This window comes from Hylobates moloch, unplaced genomic scaffold (assembly GCF_009828535.3).
Source record: "Hylobates moloch isolate HMO894 unplaced genomic scaffold, HMol_V3 SCAFFOLD_8, whole genome shotgun sequence".
NCBI lineage: Eukaryota > Metazoa > Chordata > Mammalia > Primates > Hylobatidae > Hylobates > Hylobates moloch.
The window spans coordinates 86,306,509-86,321,564 of NW_026652283.1; the positions used below are offsets into that span (position 1 = coordinate 86,306,509).

Here is a 15,056-nt window from a genome sequence, read left to right on the forward strand (position 1 = left end):
CCGCTTCCAGTGACTTCATACTGCCCATTCCTGTGACATCAAAGTGCCCCTCCCTGTGGCTTCACACAGAACCCTACCTGTGACTTCACACCACCCCTTCCTATGACTTCATACTGTCTCTTCCTGTGACTTCACACGGCCACTTCTTGTGACTTCCCACAGCCACTCATTCTGACTTCCCACTGTCCCATACTGCGACTTCACAAAGCCACTTCCTGTGACTCCCTGCAGCCCCTTCCTGTGACTTCCCACAGCCACTTCCTGTGACTTCCCAATGCCCCTTCCTGTGGCTGCACAATGCCCCTCCTTTTGGCTTCACACTACCCTCCCTGTGGCTTCACACTGCCTCCTCCTGTGGCATCACACTGCCCCTTCTTGTGGCTTCACACTGGCCTTTCCTGTGACTTCAGACAGCTCCTTCCTCTGACTTCATACCATCCCTTCCTTTGACATCCCACTGCCTCTTCCTGTGACTTCAGACAGCCCCTTCCCATGACTTCATACTCCTTCTTCCCGTGACTTCTCACTGCCCCTGCCTGTGGCTTCACACAGCACCTTCCTGTGACTACCCCCTGTCCCTAACTGTGACTTCACACAGCCCCTTCCTGTGACTTCACACTGCGCCTTCCTAGTTTAACACTTCCCCTTCCTGTGGCTTCACACAGCCCTTTCCTGTGACTTCCTACTGCCCCTTCCTGTGGCTTCACACAGTCCCTTCCTGTGGCATCACACCACCTCTTCCTGTGACTTCACACTACCCCTTCCTGCCACTTCTCAAAGCCCCAATCTGTGGCTTCACACTGCCCCTTCCTGTGGCTTCACATTACCCTTCCTGTGACTTCCCACTGCCCTTTCCTGTGACTTCACACTGCCTCTTCCTGTGACTTCCAACAGCCACTTCTTGTGACTTCCTACTGCTCCTTCCTGTGGTTTCACAAAGCCCCTGCCTGTGAACTCACACTGCCACTTCCTCTGACCTCACCTAGCCCCTTTATGTGACTTCATACAGCCCCTTCCTGTGACTTCACATAGCCCCATCCAGTGGCTTCACCCAGTTCCTTCCTATGATATCACACTACCCTCTCCTGTGACTTCCCACAGCCCCTTCCTGTGACTTCACACAGCACCTTCCTGTAACTTCCCACTGCACATTCTGTTGGCCTCACACTGCCCCTTTCTGTGACTTCCCACTGCCCCTTCCTGTTGCTTCACACTGCCACTTCTTTGGCTTCACAATACCCCTCCCTGTGGCTTCACAATGCCTGTTCCTGTGACTACCTACTGCCTCTTCCTGTGGCTTCACACAGCCCCTTCCTGTGACTTGACACAGCCCCTTGCTGTTACCTCCCACTGCACCTTCTTGTAACTTCCTCCTGCCCATTCCTGTGGCCTCACACTGCCCCTTCCTGTGACTTCACAGCACCCCTTGCTGTGGCTTCACACAGCCCCTTCCCTTGACTTCACACTGCCTCTGTGACTTCTCACTGCCCCTTCCTGTGGATTCACAGAGCCTCTACCTGCAATTTCACACTGTCCATTCCTGTGGCTTCACGTTTGCCTCTTCCTGTGACTTCCCACAGCCACTCCCTGTGACTTCTCACTGCCCCTTCCAGTGACTTCACACAGCCCCTTCCTGTGACCTCACACTGCCCCTTCCTGTGACTTCACACTGCCCCTTCCAGTAGCTTCACACACCCCTTCTTGTGACTTTCCACTGCCCCTTCCTGTGACTTCCCTCTGCCCCTCCCTGTGACTTCCCACAGCCCATTCCCGTGATTTCCCATGCCCCTTCCTGTAGCTTCGCAAAACCCCTTCTGTGACTTCACACTGCCTTTTCCTGTGATTCACACAGCCCCTTCCTGTGGCTTCACACTGCTTCTTCCTGTGGCCTCACACAACCCCTTTCTCTGACTTCACATAGCCCCTTCCTGTGACCCCACTGCCCCTTCCTGTGACTTTCCTCTGCCCCTCCCTGTGACTTCCCACAGCCTGTTCCTGTGATTTCCCATGCCCCTTCCTGTGGCTTCACAAAACCCCTTCTGTGACTTCACACTGCCTTTTCCTGTGATTCACACAGCCCCTTCCTGTGGCTTCACACTGCTTCTTCCTGTGGCCTCACACAACCCTTCTCTGACTTCGCATAGCCCCTTTCTGTGACCCCACTGCCCCTTCCTGTGACTTCACACTGCCCCTTCCTGTGGCTACACACAGCTCCTTCCTGTGGCCTCACACTGCCCTTCCCTGTGACTTCACACAGCCCCTTCATGTGATTTTACACTTCCCTTCCTGTGACTTCACACAGCCCCTTCATGTGACTTTCCACTTACCTTCCTGTGACTTCACACAGCCCCTTCCTGTGGCCTCACACAGCCCCTTTCATGTGACTTCACACTCTGCCTTCCTGTGGCTTCCTGTGGCTTAATAGAGCCACTTCCTGTGAGTTCACACTGCCCCTACTTGTGACATCACACAGCTCCTTCCTGTGGCTTCACACTGCCCCATTCAGTGACTTCACACTGCCCCTTCCAGTGGCTTCACACTGCCCCTTCCAGTGGCTTCACACAGCTCCTTCCTGTGGCTTCACACTGCCCCATTCAGTGACTTCACACTGCCCCATTCAGTGACTTCACACTGCCCCTTCCAGTGGCTTCACACAGCCCCTTCCTGTGACCTCACACTGCCCCTTCCTGTGACCTCAGAAGCCCCTTCCAGTGGCTTCAAACTGCCCCTTTCTATGGCTTCCCACAGCATCTTCTTTTGACTTCCTTCTGCCCCTTCCTGTGACTTTCCATAGTCCCTTTTTGTGACTTCCCACTCTCCTTCCTATAACTTCCCATTCCCCTTCCTGTGGCTTCACACAGCCCCTGCCTATGGCTCAACACTGTCCCTTCCTTTGGCCTCACATTTTCCCTTCCTTTGGCCTCACACTGTCCCTGTTACTTCACACAGCCCCTTTATTTGGCTTCACACTGCTCCTTCCTTTGGCTTTACACTGCTCTTTCCTTTGGCTTCACACTGCCGCTTCCTGTGACTTCACACTGCCCTTTTATCTGGCTTCACACTACCCCTTCCTATGACTTCACACAGCCCCTTCCTTGGCTTCACACTACCCCTTCCTGGCTTCACACTGCCCCTTCCTAACTTCACACTGCCTCTTCCTGTGGCTTCATACTGACCCTGTGGCTTCACACAGCCTCCTCCTGTGACTTCACACAACCCCTTCCTTTGGCTTCACACAGTTCCTTCCTGTGATGTCACATAGCCCCTTTCTCTGGCTTCACCCAGCCACTTTCTCTGGCTTCACACAGCCCCTTCCTGTGACTTCACATAATTTCTTCTTATGACATCTTCCAGCCCCTTCCTATTGTTTCACACTGCTCCTTCCTGTGACTTCACTCTGCTTCTTCCTGTGACTTCACATTGTCCATTTCTGTGACTTCACACAGCCATTTCCCATGACTTCACACAGCCTTGACTTGCTGCAATTCAGTGTGTGCTAAATCCTAGAAGCCAGCCCTGCCTTGTAAATGACAGCCCACACAGTGGGTTCTTACATACAGAAAAAGGTTCCTATTTGCAATAAAAATCTCTTGTGATCTCCTCCTAACCATTTTTTTTTTTTTTTTTCTGAGATGGCGTCTCACTCCGTCACCAGGCTGGAGTGCAGTGGTATGACCTCGGCTCACTGCAACCTCTGCCCTCCAGGTTCAAGTGATTCTCCTGCCTCAGCCTCTCAAGTAGCTGGGACTACAGGCACACCCAACCACACCCAGCTAATTTTTATATTTTTAGTAGAGACGGGGTTTCACCGTGTTGGCCAGGATGATCTTGATCTCCTGATCTCGTGATCTGCCCACCTCGGCCTCCCAAAGTGTTGGGATTACAGGCGTGAGTCACCATGCCCGGCCCATTTCTTAATCTGCCTAAGCAAATGCCCTCTTGGCACATTTGAAGAAAACTATTCTGAACAGTTAAAAACACCATAGATATTTTACCTTAATGGATTTGTTGGGGGGTGGAGAGGGGGGAGTTGGGGAAGGTAAGAGGCTAAAGGTCCATGGCAGGGTGTAATTTGAAATTCCTCTGGGGCGCAGATCTGAATCTCATTTACTTCAAGCAAATATGGTAGGAGGAGCCAGCCATGTGTCCACGGCTGTCTGCCCAGGTTCTGCTGCTTAGCTTCCATAGCATAACATCAGGGATATTGTAATCTTATTATGTGATGGAAACTTCCTTGGTGAACAAATGGCAATAGCTAGTGCTGGGGAAGGAATGAGAACCAAAAGAAGCCTTAGAAAATGATGGTTCTCAGTTGGGATGGGCGTGGGGAGGGAGTGGTACACAGGGAGACAAGAACCAGAAAATATTAGCTTTTAAAGCAAGAAAGAAAGGAATGTCAAACTTAGAGATGGCAGAAATCTATAATCCAAATGAATTCTCCACCCTCATGAAATACGAAAAGCAATTCAAAAAATCATTTCAGCAAAGACCTCAGCCAAGGTAAAAATTGTTTTTCAAGGACAGTGACAGAAATTGAAAATTTAACTCTTGCAGCCCACTCTACTGTATTTCATGGGAGAACATAAAATGCTATAACGGTGTTTCTCAAATTCGGGAATTTGGGAAAGCCTCAAGAAGTAGGCTTTCTTGAGAAGCCTTGAAAGCATTAGGGTTCTACTGAAGAGTATGGCCTAGCAGGAAGAAGGCTCTGGCTGGGTAATATCTGAGTATGAGTTCACCTTTTCAGACTCCCTCCTTCACCAGAGTGGTTTCTGTTATTGTAGGTATTGAGTTGCTATCTATAACTGCCTGGAACCCAACATGTGACTGGTAGACAACAGGGAGTGAAGGATACTGGGAAAGGCATATGATGTTAGGCATGCACTTTGGAGACCCTCAGGGAACCAGTGTGGGAATCCAGAGCATCCTGGGGCAGGAGGCAGCTTTCTCCAAAGGAACAATGTAGGGGTGAGGTTGCTCCCCAGACAAATTGTGCTGCATTACAATTTTATCCTTCTATTCTGACCTCCCCTAATGCCAAGCACTGGACCATGAAATAAGGACACCAGTGAGAAGAAGGCTTGGCCCCTGCCCTCCAGCAACTCACTGTCTCAAGTAAAAAGGTAATGATATAATAATTTCCCTTATGCCAATTCTGGCAAATCTAGCCTTGCCTACATTCAGGCCACTTATCTTTCCAAACTTGTGGGACAGGGCTGGTGAAGCATGGAATACTGGACAGCAGCTCTGGGTGCCACCACCTGAGGACTCCATCAACATCTGATGACACCATGAGTTTGTTACATGTTTTTCACTGTTATGGCTAGAAGGATGTTGCCTCCAGATATTCTCACAATGACTCTAGCAGGTAGGAAGGAAATATCATACCATTTTATGGCTGAGGAACTCGAAAAAGAGACTTCCAAATTTGCTCAAGGTGACACACCACCTAAGTAGAAGAGCTGGGATTCCAACTCTGGCCTCCAGCCTGCAGAGACCAAGCCCTTCCCAACACATAGAAGCCAGTTCTGGCCCTGGGGACTTCAGGGCACATGGGGGAAAGAATTAGCTCAGGCCGTCAGGGGTTTATCCAGAAGAATTTTCAATGCTCCCAGATAACCTGGGGGAAGCAGTGCTAGCAGAAGGATTTTAAAGACATGAGAAATACCTGGATCTGTCTCTTCATTACATGGGCTGGGATTCCTGACACCAGCTGAGACACGGGAGATGATGAATTGTGTTATCTTTCAACAAATACTTACACTCACTTCAGAAAGGCAGCATCTGGAAGGATGCGCTGAAGGATACACAGGAGCTGGACTCTCTAGGTCCAACCCCCAGCTTTGCCACTAATGAGCATATAACTTCACATCAATTTCTCCATCTGAAAAATGAGTATGAAAAAGATTCCTCCCTCAAAGAGTTGCTGTGAAGATTCAACATATTTTAATGTATATAAAGTGCTGCGAACAGAGCCTTGCATACATTTTTATAATTATTACTTAGCATTATCATTAAATCTCATGATTATTAAATCTCCGAGGTACCTGGTAACTCCAGCACCTCCTTTAAGTTACTGCCCCATGCCACACTCTCTCCATCTGTGGATGGGCTGGTAACAGTTAGAGTCATAGCATTCTGAACACTGGTAAACCATGACTGAGAGGAAAGCGTGTGAAGAGGTTTCAGGGACTGATGCCAAGGTGCCTCCTCAGAGCCACCACTTGCTCAAGTGACCAAAAGAGTGACCTCTGACTCCCTGCTCTGCTGCTCCCAAGTGCAGTTGACTTCTAAAGCATGGCCGCTCTGTACACACCTGTAGAGCCCTGGTGAGTGTGAAAGCATTCCTGGGCAAATGCCTGGCAGCAGGAGTGCAGGGCTCAGACACAAAATACCTCTTAGAAGATTGGCACTTGAGAAGGTTAAAACAAAGCTATAGTTGAAATCTGAGGTGGAAAAATTAAATCTTTCCTTTTTCCTTCAGTGAGTCTATCAGATAGGAGGCCTGCACACTGAATGGGAAATAAAGAGGCCTTGCAGTGGGGATGCTCATGAGGCATTTCCTGACAACCGTGGGCATAGACCTCCTTCCAGCCAGGTGACCTCTGGCTTCAGAGGACTAGGAAGGAAGCAGGCAGCCACGTCTGGGGGTGCACGTGGCACCATGGAGGCATGGAGGTCCTCTCTTGAGAGACTCCAGAACAGCAACTGTAGCCAGTATTGTTGAGCATCTCTCGTGCTAGACCCTGTGCCAGGTACCTGATAAGACAGTTCCTCTACTTCCTGCAACCTCCCTGGAAGGGAGGTATCGTTCCTCACATTGGGAAGCTGAGGAAACTGAGGCATAGATAGCTTATGTCAGTTTCTTACAGCCTCATAGCTAAGTGGCAGAGTTAGATTCAAACCCAGGTCTAGCTAACTCCATCAGTTTATTAGCCGGAGTTTTGACCCTGCTATTATAGAAGCCTAAAAGATTAAGAGCTGTTTTTCCACCTGCCTCCCTTCTCCAAGCAAGCAAGCAAGCAAGCCCGGAGAGCTGGAAGCCATCCTCTTCCTGCCCCAGGATAGAATAAAAAGGCCTTTGCTTTAAAAGCCAACCAAGGCTCCTAGAGGTAAATTGAGATGGGCTGTCTGACTGATATCAGGTCACCTAGGCGAGGAGATGCTTGGAGCCAGACAATTTGATTTAGAAAAGTAATGCTGTTGTTCAGCTAAAAATGGTAGATTAAGCACCTGCTATTCTCTCTCTTTCCTCCTGAAATATGAAAATAACAGTAAAGTGTTCTTATTTTTAAAGAACAAATCCCTAAGGATAAAGAGAACAGGAAGGCAGTCAACCATAAAAGCAAAATTCAGGAAGCTGGAAAGCAGTTGAATGAGTAGCAATGGCCTGAGCAGACTCATGAAAGCTGAATTCTAAACTAGAAGGCAGGTCAAAACTCAACATGATTTACACCAAGGGAGCCCCCAACAGGTCAAGGACTGGTGCTGCCGGATGCCTCCAGAGGAGGCAGTAAAGATGAATAAAAAACAAAAGGATTGGCTGAAAGTCGACTTAAGAAGAAGCTAGACACCCAGATCTCCATACTGTGAAGTCAAGCAACTGCTCCTCCTGCACCCAGCAAAAGACTGAAGGTTTGTTCTATGGAGAGAGAAAGCTAGGGAATCTACATGCTGGGAGACACCTGGGACAGTTGAGGGCAGTGGGGACTATACTGAAAACAGGAGTTTTAAGAGAACATTTACATGCTGAACATTGAAATATTGCAAGGGCCCCCCAAGTATCCAACACAATGGCTAAAAAGTGAGACCTTAGTGGTATGGAATTCAGATATTTGCAATTGCCCCACACACTTGCATTTTGATGAGATCACCCCCTAGCAACAGTATGTCCTGTTTCCATGGTTATGGAGACAGTTTGTTGCTGCAGCCATTAAAAGCAAAAGCTTCCATAGTGATGGCTGCTTGGGGTCACCCATCCTGAGCTTCACCACTTGGCAGTGCTGTGCCTCTCACCTGCTCCCCTATGACTATCAGTTGTGTGATACTGAGGGGTACACAACCCAGAAGTATAGGGAAACTTATGTCGAGTGGAGCAAAGCTTTGATCATTGAGAGACTGAAAGCAGTGGATAAATTCAAGTGGTCCTGAATTCAATTTGTGCAGCTTCTTGGATAGGTCCATAGGATCACACAATCAATTGCCTGTAGCAGCAGCCAGCTTGATAATACATTGCCATATTATCTCTCCTGTTTCCCTGCTTCTTTTTGGGTGTTTCCTGAGATTGTACTCCCAAATAACAGCACATAAGCCTCCAGCCTCGGGCTCTGTTATTAGAAAACCAGGTTAAGACAAACCAAGGCACATCATTGTAAAGCTTCAGAACACCGGGGAAAATATCCTCCAAGTTTTCAGAGAGAAATGGAGAAAAAAATAAAACAAGTTTTATATGAAGTAATCAAGAATTAGAATGGCTGTGGACTTCTTTACTACAATACCCAAGGCTAGAGCACCATTGAGCAAAGCCTTCAAAATCTGACAGAAAATTATTTCTTATAATTCTATACTCAAACCAAACTATCAATCAAATATGAGGGTAGAATGAAGGCAATTTCAGGCATATAACATTTCAACATGGTTTACCCCTCCTGTAGTCACTTTTAACAAGCTATTGGATAAATAACTCCACTAAAACCAGGAGGTAAGCCAAGAAAGAGGAAGACATGGGATGCAGGAAACAAAGATGCAACACAAGAGAGGCAAAGAGACTCGTGGGATGCTGGGAAAGGAGCATCCTAAGCCAACCGCTGTGCAGCGACCAAGAAAGCGACCAGCTCAGAAGGGAAAGGTCAAAAGGCTCTGGGCACGGGGTTTCCAAAGAAGGTGAAATTGATGTGTGCTTGAGTCTATTAAGAGGAAGTTGGCTTGTGATAAGTACATGAAAAAAACTAAGGAAACAAAAAAGACGATTACTAACTAGACGGAAACAGAAAGGTGCCCAGGAAAGGAAAGGTGATCATAATGTAATACAGCAGTCCCCACCCCTTATCCTTGGAAGATACGTTCCAAGCCCCTCAGCGGATGCCTGAAACCTTGGACAGTACCAAATCTCATTGCCATAAATCAGAAATCATTTCTAGAAGTTCATGTCTTCCACCCACAAATTGAATGCCTTTTCCATCTTAACGAAGAACTTATCACACACCGTGGTTGTAACTTTTGCCACAGTTCGAGGTGCAGCAGCAAAACTAGCATGAATTTCTCTTTCGTTCTTCAGAAGACAATTTCACAGATAGCAGATTCATTCTTACTGCAGATTTTAGCAACCCCAGCCTACGATTTTTTTTTCTTAAGTCGAGAAACTCTCATCTTCTCACTTAAATGAAGCACTTTCAGCCTCTCTTTGTCACACTCCAATTGCAGGATCACTACTCTTGTGCTTTGGGCCATGATGAAGTAAAATAAGGTTTATTTGAACATGGGCAATGCAATAGTCCGATAGTCATCTGATAACTGAGACAGCTACTAAGTTATTAATGGGCAGAGAGCGTCTGCAGTGTGAATATACTGGACAAAGGGATGACTCATGTCCCAGGTAGGACAGAGCGAGATGCCACAAGATTTCATCACACTACTCAGTACAACACACTAATGAAAACATAAATTGTGTATTTCTGGAATTTTCCATTTAATATTTTGAGACTGCAGATAACCTTGGGTAACTGAAACTGTGGAAAGTAAAACCAAGGGTACTACTGGATACCGCTCAGCCATTAAGATATCCATGTCCTAATCCCCAAACCTGTGAACAAGTTACCTTATGTGGTTAGAGGGATTTGGATGGTGTGATTAAATTAACGGTCTTGAAATGGGGAGATTATCCAGGATCATCTGATGGGCCCAATGTAATCACAAGTATCCTTTTAAGAGGGAAGCAAGAAGGTGGCCATGTGATGACTGAAACAGAGGGAATCAGAATCAGTGAGAGAGAAGATGCTGCACTGGTGGCTTTGAAGATGGAGGTAGAGACCACGAGCCAAGGAATGCAGGTGGCCTCTAAAGGATAGAGGCGGCAAGGAAATGGATTCTCTCCCAGACCCTCCAGAAAGAACCGGCCTTGCCAACCCCTTGATTCTAGCCAAATAAGACTCACTTTGGACTTCTAGTCTCCAGAACTGTAAGAAAATTAATTTGTGTCGTTTTAAACCAACAAGTTCCTAGCAATTTGTTACAGCACCAATACAAAGCTAATACAGCTGTGAATAGGTTTTAAGTAGTCATAATGTAAACACTGATCTCACCAAAATTATTACCTAATTATACTGGGGGAATGGATGGATGAGAATAATGTGTCTGTACTGGAGGTGGGGAAACGTGGTGAAAGGCCCAAATCCTCATCTTCCATAGAAGGGAGTGAATAAATAATGGTCAAAACTGAGAACATTCATGGACACAGGAAGGGGAACATCACACTCCGGGGACTGTTGTGGGCTGGGGTGAGGGGGGAGGGACAGCATTAGGAGATACACCTAATGCTAAATGACGAGTTAATGGGTGCAGGAAATCAACATGGCACATGGATACATATGTAACAAACCTGCACATTGTGCACATGTACCCTAAAACCCTAAAGTATAATTAAAAAAAAAAAAAAAAAAAACTGAGAACAGTTTGGGAAGCACTGTTCCAGTTTTCCACCCTCATTTTTGATAAATGATGAAAAGAACTCCAGAGAAGCTGTGGTTGAGCTATCCAGTGAGTCATCTTCTCCTGAGAAGAGGGTGGGTGGGTGTGGGCTCTTGTGTGATGATCACTCATAAGCTAGTTTATGTTTTGTGTCTTAAACCATAAAACAGCTGATCAGTTAACCTAGTCATCCCCCAGTTAACCTGGGGGAAGTATTGGCAAGATCTGACATCTGCAGTCTCAACTGCTAAGTGAGAAGTCATTCATTAGCCTTCGCTCTGAGCAGCTAAACGTCTCCTTGGCCAATGAAATAGCTTTCACCTGAAGCCAACTGGTTTTGTTTTCCATGGCCTGACTCAGACATCTCTCCCCATTGAAGACATGCTAAATACTAAAAACTCACCTTGGGAAGCCTAAGAAAAAAGGCCTTCCTCACTCATTCTGCCACTCCTAAACACCTGAAGCCTGCCAAAGTTCTCCAACCATGAGGCAGGCAGGAAAATAACAGTCAGAATCCAGGCTCTCAGAGGGCAGGTAAATGTTACCAAAACAACGACAGCCTCATAGATCCTAAACGAATGAATGAATGAATGAATGAATGAAATGCGTATATTCAAAAGAGTCACTGATACAGTAGTGGGATTCAATTATCACTAGGGGGCAAAATCACCTTCTCTGGGTCAGTAGTCCCAAAACTTTTTGGTCATATACCTTTACTGGTAAAAAATCTGAGCACATCCTTCCAATATTTACAAGCCATTTTTTCCACTATTTACAAATTAGAAGTAGGTAATACTACATAAATATGTTCATTATAAAACATGGACAAGAAATTTAAAATCATAAAAAAGTTAGATAAAATAAACATAAACAGCAGTTCTGATATTTTCCTGCTGCACCTGGTGGATTGTCTAGTGTATCCGCTGAAGTGGCTGAGCCCCACTTTGAGACCTTTGATCTGGTAGCAGACTGCCTTCACACACAAGATGACTCTGGCAGGGAGTGACTTGAGTTTGATTCTGTCTATCACCTATTCTTTTTTTCTTTTTTTTTTTTTTTTGAGACAGAGTCTCACTCTGTCACCCAGGCTGGAATGCAGTGGTACGATCTTGGCTCACTGCAACTTCCGTCTTCCTGGTTCAAGCAATTCTCCCACTTCACCCTCCCAAGCAGCTGGGATTACAGGAGCCTGCCACCACGCCCAGCTAATTTTTGTATTTTTAGTAGAGACAGTTTCGCCATGTTGGCCAGGCTGGTCTCGAACTCCTGACCTCAGGCGATCTGCCTGCCTCGGCCTCCAAAAGTGCTGGGATTACAGGTGTGAGCCACTGCATCTGGCCTCTAAGGTTTTACTTTTAACACATCTAGTCTCTTTTAAAAATGCATATTTATTCACAATGTACTAGACATAATCTGAAGGGATTATGGGACCAAGTAAAGTAGCTATTTTCCTGTGTAAGTCAGGAGGATCACCAAGATTGAAATCAATGCTCTAAAGATTCACTGCAGAAATAAATTAATCAAATGGAGTCCAGGCACATTTGAATAAGAAAATTAAGGCATAATGAACACCTGTCATCCTCAAACATTCAGAAATAAAAATCAGAGAAAAAGGTCTGGAAACAAGGAAGGTGGGAATTGTTGAGCTTGATTTTCAAGCATAAAAGAACTGAAGAATGAGATGGTTGTAAACCAATGTTTTCCTCACTCAGAGCTATCCAATAGAAATACAATGTGAATCACATAGGAAATTTCAAAGTTTCTAGTGGCCACGTTTTTAAAAAAAGAAAAAGAAACAATTGAAACTCATTTTAATAATATATTTTACTTAACCTGATATATAAAAAATATTATCAGTTCAACATGTTATCAATATAAAAACTATTAATGAGATATTTTAGTTTTTTTGTAACATCTTTGATATCCAATGTGTATTTCACACAAACAGTACATCTCAATTCAGACCAGCTACATTTCAATATGTGGCTGGTGACTGCAATATTGAACAGCACAGCTCTAAACCAAGGCAGAGGTCCTTGGAGCCCCCATGAGCCCACAGAATGCTTGAGAAATGCTATACTAAAGGATAAACAGCAGCAGATCACTTGGACCAATAAAAACACAAAAGCAAGCATAAAAATTGTGGTACAGTAGAGTCCCAACTTATGAGAGATCAGATTCTGAATACAGCAAATCAGGCAAAAATTAAGTCCAGATCAGAATTACCCTTGAAAATCCCTTAAGAAAGAAATTGATATGCTATCAGTTTTTCCTCCAGCCTTAGGACACATGCTGAGTCTTTTGCCTCAACAAAATAAAACCGCAGAGTTGGAAAATTATGTCACGTACTCAGCCTCTGGGACTGTCGGTTTGTCTTGAGAAACAAACTAGATCATCTAACAAGGAGGATTCTGGGAAGAAGAATGTTTGAATGCGGACCTACCTGGCTCCACTCACGTTTAGAAGGAGACCAGTGATGATTAACACCAGAATAGTAAGCTGATTTCCAATCACCAAGCTTTCTATGCTGTATAGCTTTTAGTAATAAAAAGCATCCCAAAGGGAAGGGAGAGCATACATGACAGTAGAAAGGGCAGGGCTCCCAGGAAGCCTTGAGGAGCCACAACTGCGGGTGGGAAAGAGGGTGGTTGAAGAGAGACAGGCAGCCTGGTCAGACCCCTGGAGCCTGCTGGAGAAGGGGAAGGGGCGAGGCAAGGACCCACCTCACAGGAAGCCTCCCTACCCCTCAGAAATTCTTCCTCCAAAGCAAACTTGACTGCCTCCAGAGGCCCCCAATGCCAGCAGTCTAATTACACCTGCAGAGGCCCACCTGTCCCCACCTTCACCTTTACCTTCCTCACCTCCTCTCATGTCTCACTGAGGCTCCTGAAAAAATAAAATGTCCCTGGAAGTAAGTAGCCATAGCCCCTCACCTTGGATTTCAGCTCTCCTCTTTTGAAAGGGATCAAATTAATCAATATTTCCCCTCAGCTCCCCGTCTGCAGCTTCATGTTCACAAACAAATAGGCAAGCTCTGCATTCTTGTCCACATACTTGCTAGAGGCTGCATAAGCCTGCTGAGCACAGACCAATATTTCATAATATCTGGCTCCTTTTCTTTGTTCTGGCCTCCTGCCCTGCTCTGGCCAGGCCAAGTCCGTTGCAGGCTAGATGCGGCCACGTGCTGTTTGGATTTAGCTGTATCCAGCGTTAGAAGGAATGATCGCTTTCCCGGACTGCATATCATCAAGTTCCACCAAGAAAAGCAGCAGCTGGAAGGGTTTCGCTCCTTCCCTTGTGTCATGGCGTGGAACTTCTTACAGCACATGACCTGGGGTCAGCTTTCTGGACTAGGCCCACAATGTCTGCGCCCTGCTCCAGGGTTCTGCCAAGGTGAAGATCTGGCACTGAGTGTTCCCAACACTGAGGCATCTGGAATGATGTATCTGGTGGACAGGGAGGGGCAGGGGTGGAGGAGGGGAAGAGGAGCCAAGGAGGGAGCTCTCCTCCTAGGCAGGAAAATGTGGACTCAATCCCCTCTTCCCTTCTGTGACAGGCACCCAGGCATCTCCAGCAGTTCATGATGGTGCTATGCATAGGGTCTCAAAAGAACAAAATTTTTCTTGTCTTCATGAAAATGTAAAATTTAGTTGAGGAAATGAGTCCAGGGCCAGATTTTCAAAGACAAAATTAGCAAGCAAGAGAAATTAGTCTTCACTGTCCTCTGTGCCCCACCTTGCCCCAAAATGCAACTACAATGAAATGGTCCATCACCTCATCCATGTGTTGAATGACTGTACAGTTAATTTCTTGGGAGCAGCACTCTACAACAACTAAAGTGAGAAGGATATTCTTTACAAAGTATTAATGTGATTTTCCTGTTTGCTTTTCTGAGAACCTGAGCTTGATCATATTCATCTACTGGGAAATGTGACAGAGGATTGTTACAAAGATAACATGCAATGTGGGCCAAGGGAATGTTCGCCTTCCGATGTGTGAAATAGAATTACATGGAAATGCGTGGTCTTGTAGGCATGGCTGCTGTCTTGAGAGAAGATTTCCTAGATTCCTTCCTCTCTCTCTTTAGCATCAAGGGCCAAGCCTGGAGAATCTTGCTGATTTGGCCCAGGGGCCTCCAGTTTGAGTCCCATGTTTATGCGATCTCCTTCTGCTTTTGAGACTCTGTGGCTGTCTGTCCACAAACTCAAAGAGGAATCTGACTGAAGAGCAAAACCCTACCTCTGGAAGTGGTAGAACATAGCAGTTACTTGTTAAATATCTAGTAACTACTGATTTTTCTTGTTTTGGCAGATGGGAGTCAGAAAGCATTGGAAAGGCCATATTGGTCTCACTCGGCCCCAGGAGCACGC

The 15,056-nt window shown here is 46.1% G+C and overlaps 1 protein-coding gene across 3 annotated transcripts in view; it reads right to left on the minus strand.

Annotated features, from left to right (window-relative positions):
• The window catches only part of GASK1A (golgi associated kinase 1A), an 80,459-nt gene that overhangs the window by 44,829 nt on the left and 20,574 nt on the right, over window positions 1-15,056 (minus strand). For 2 of the 3 annotated variants that reach the window (XM_058443525.1, XM_058443527.1), the window contains exon 1: window positions 1,518-2,175. The exons of the other annotated variant lie outside the window; for it this stretch is intronic. In XM_058443525.1, coding sequence (XP_058299508.1) covers window positions 1,518-1,538 — 21 coding nt within the window. In that variant the 5' untranslated portion in view covers window positions 1,539-2,175. Of the gene's footprint in view, window positions 1-1,517; window positions 2,176-15,056 lie in introns of those variants that run through there. 3 annotated transcript variants of the gene reach the window in all.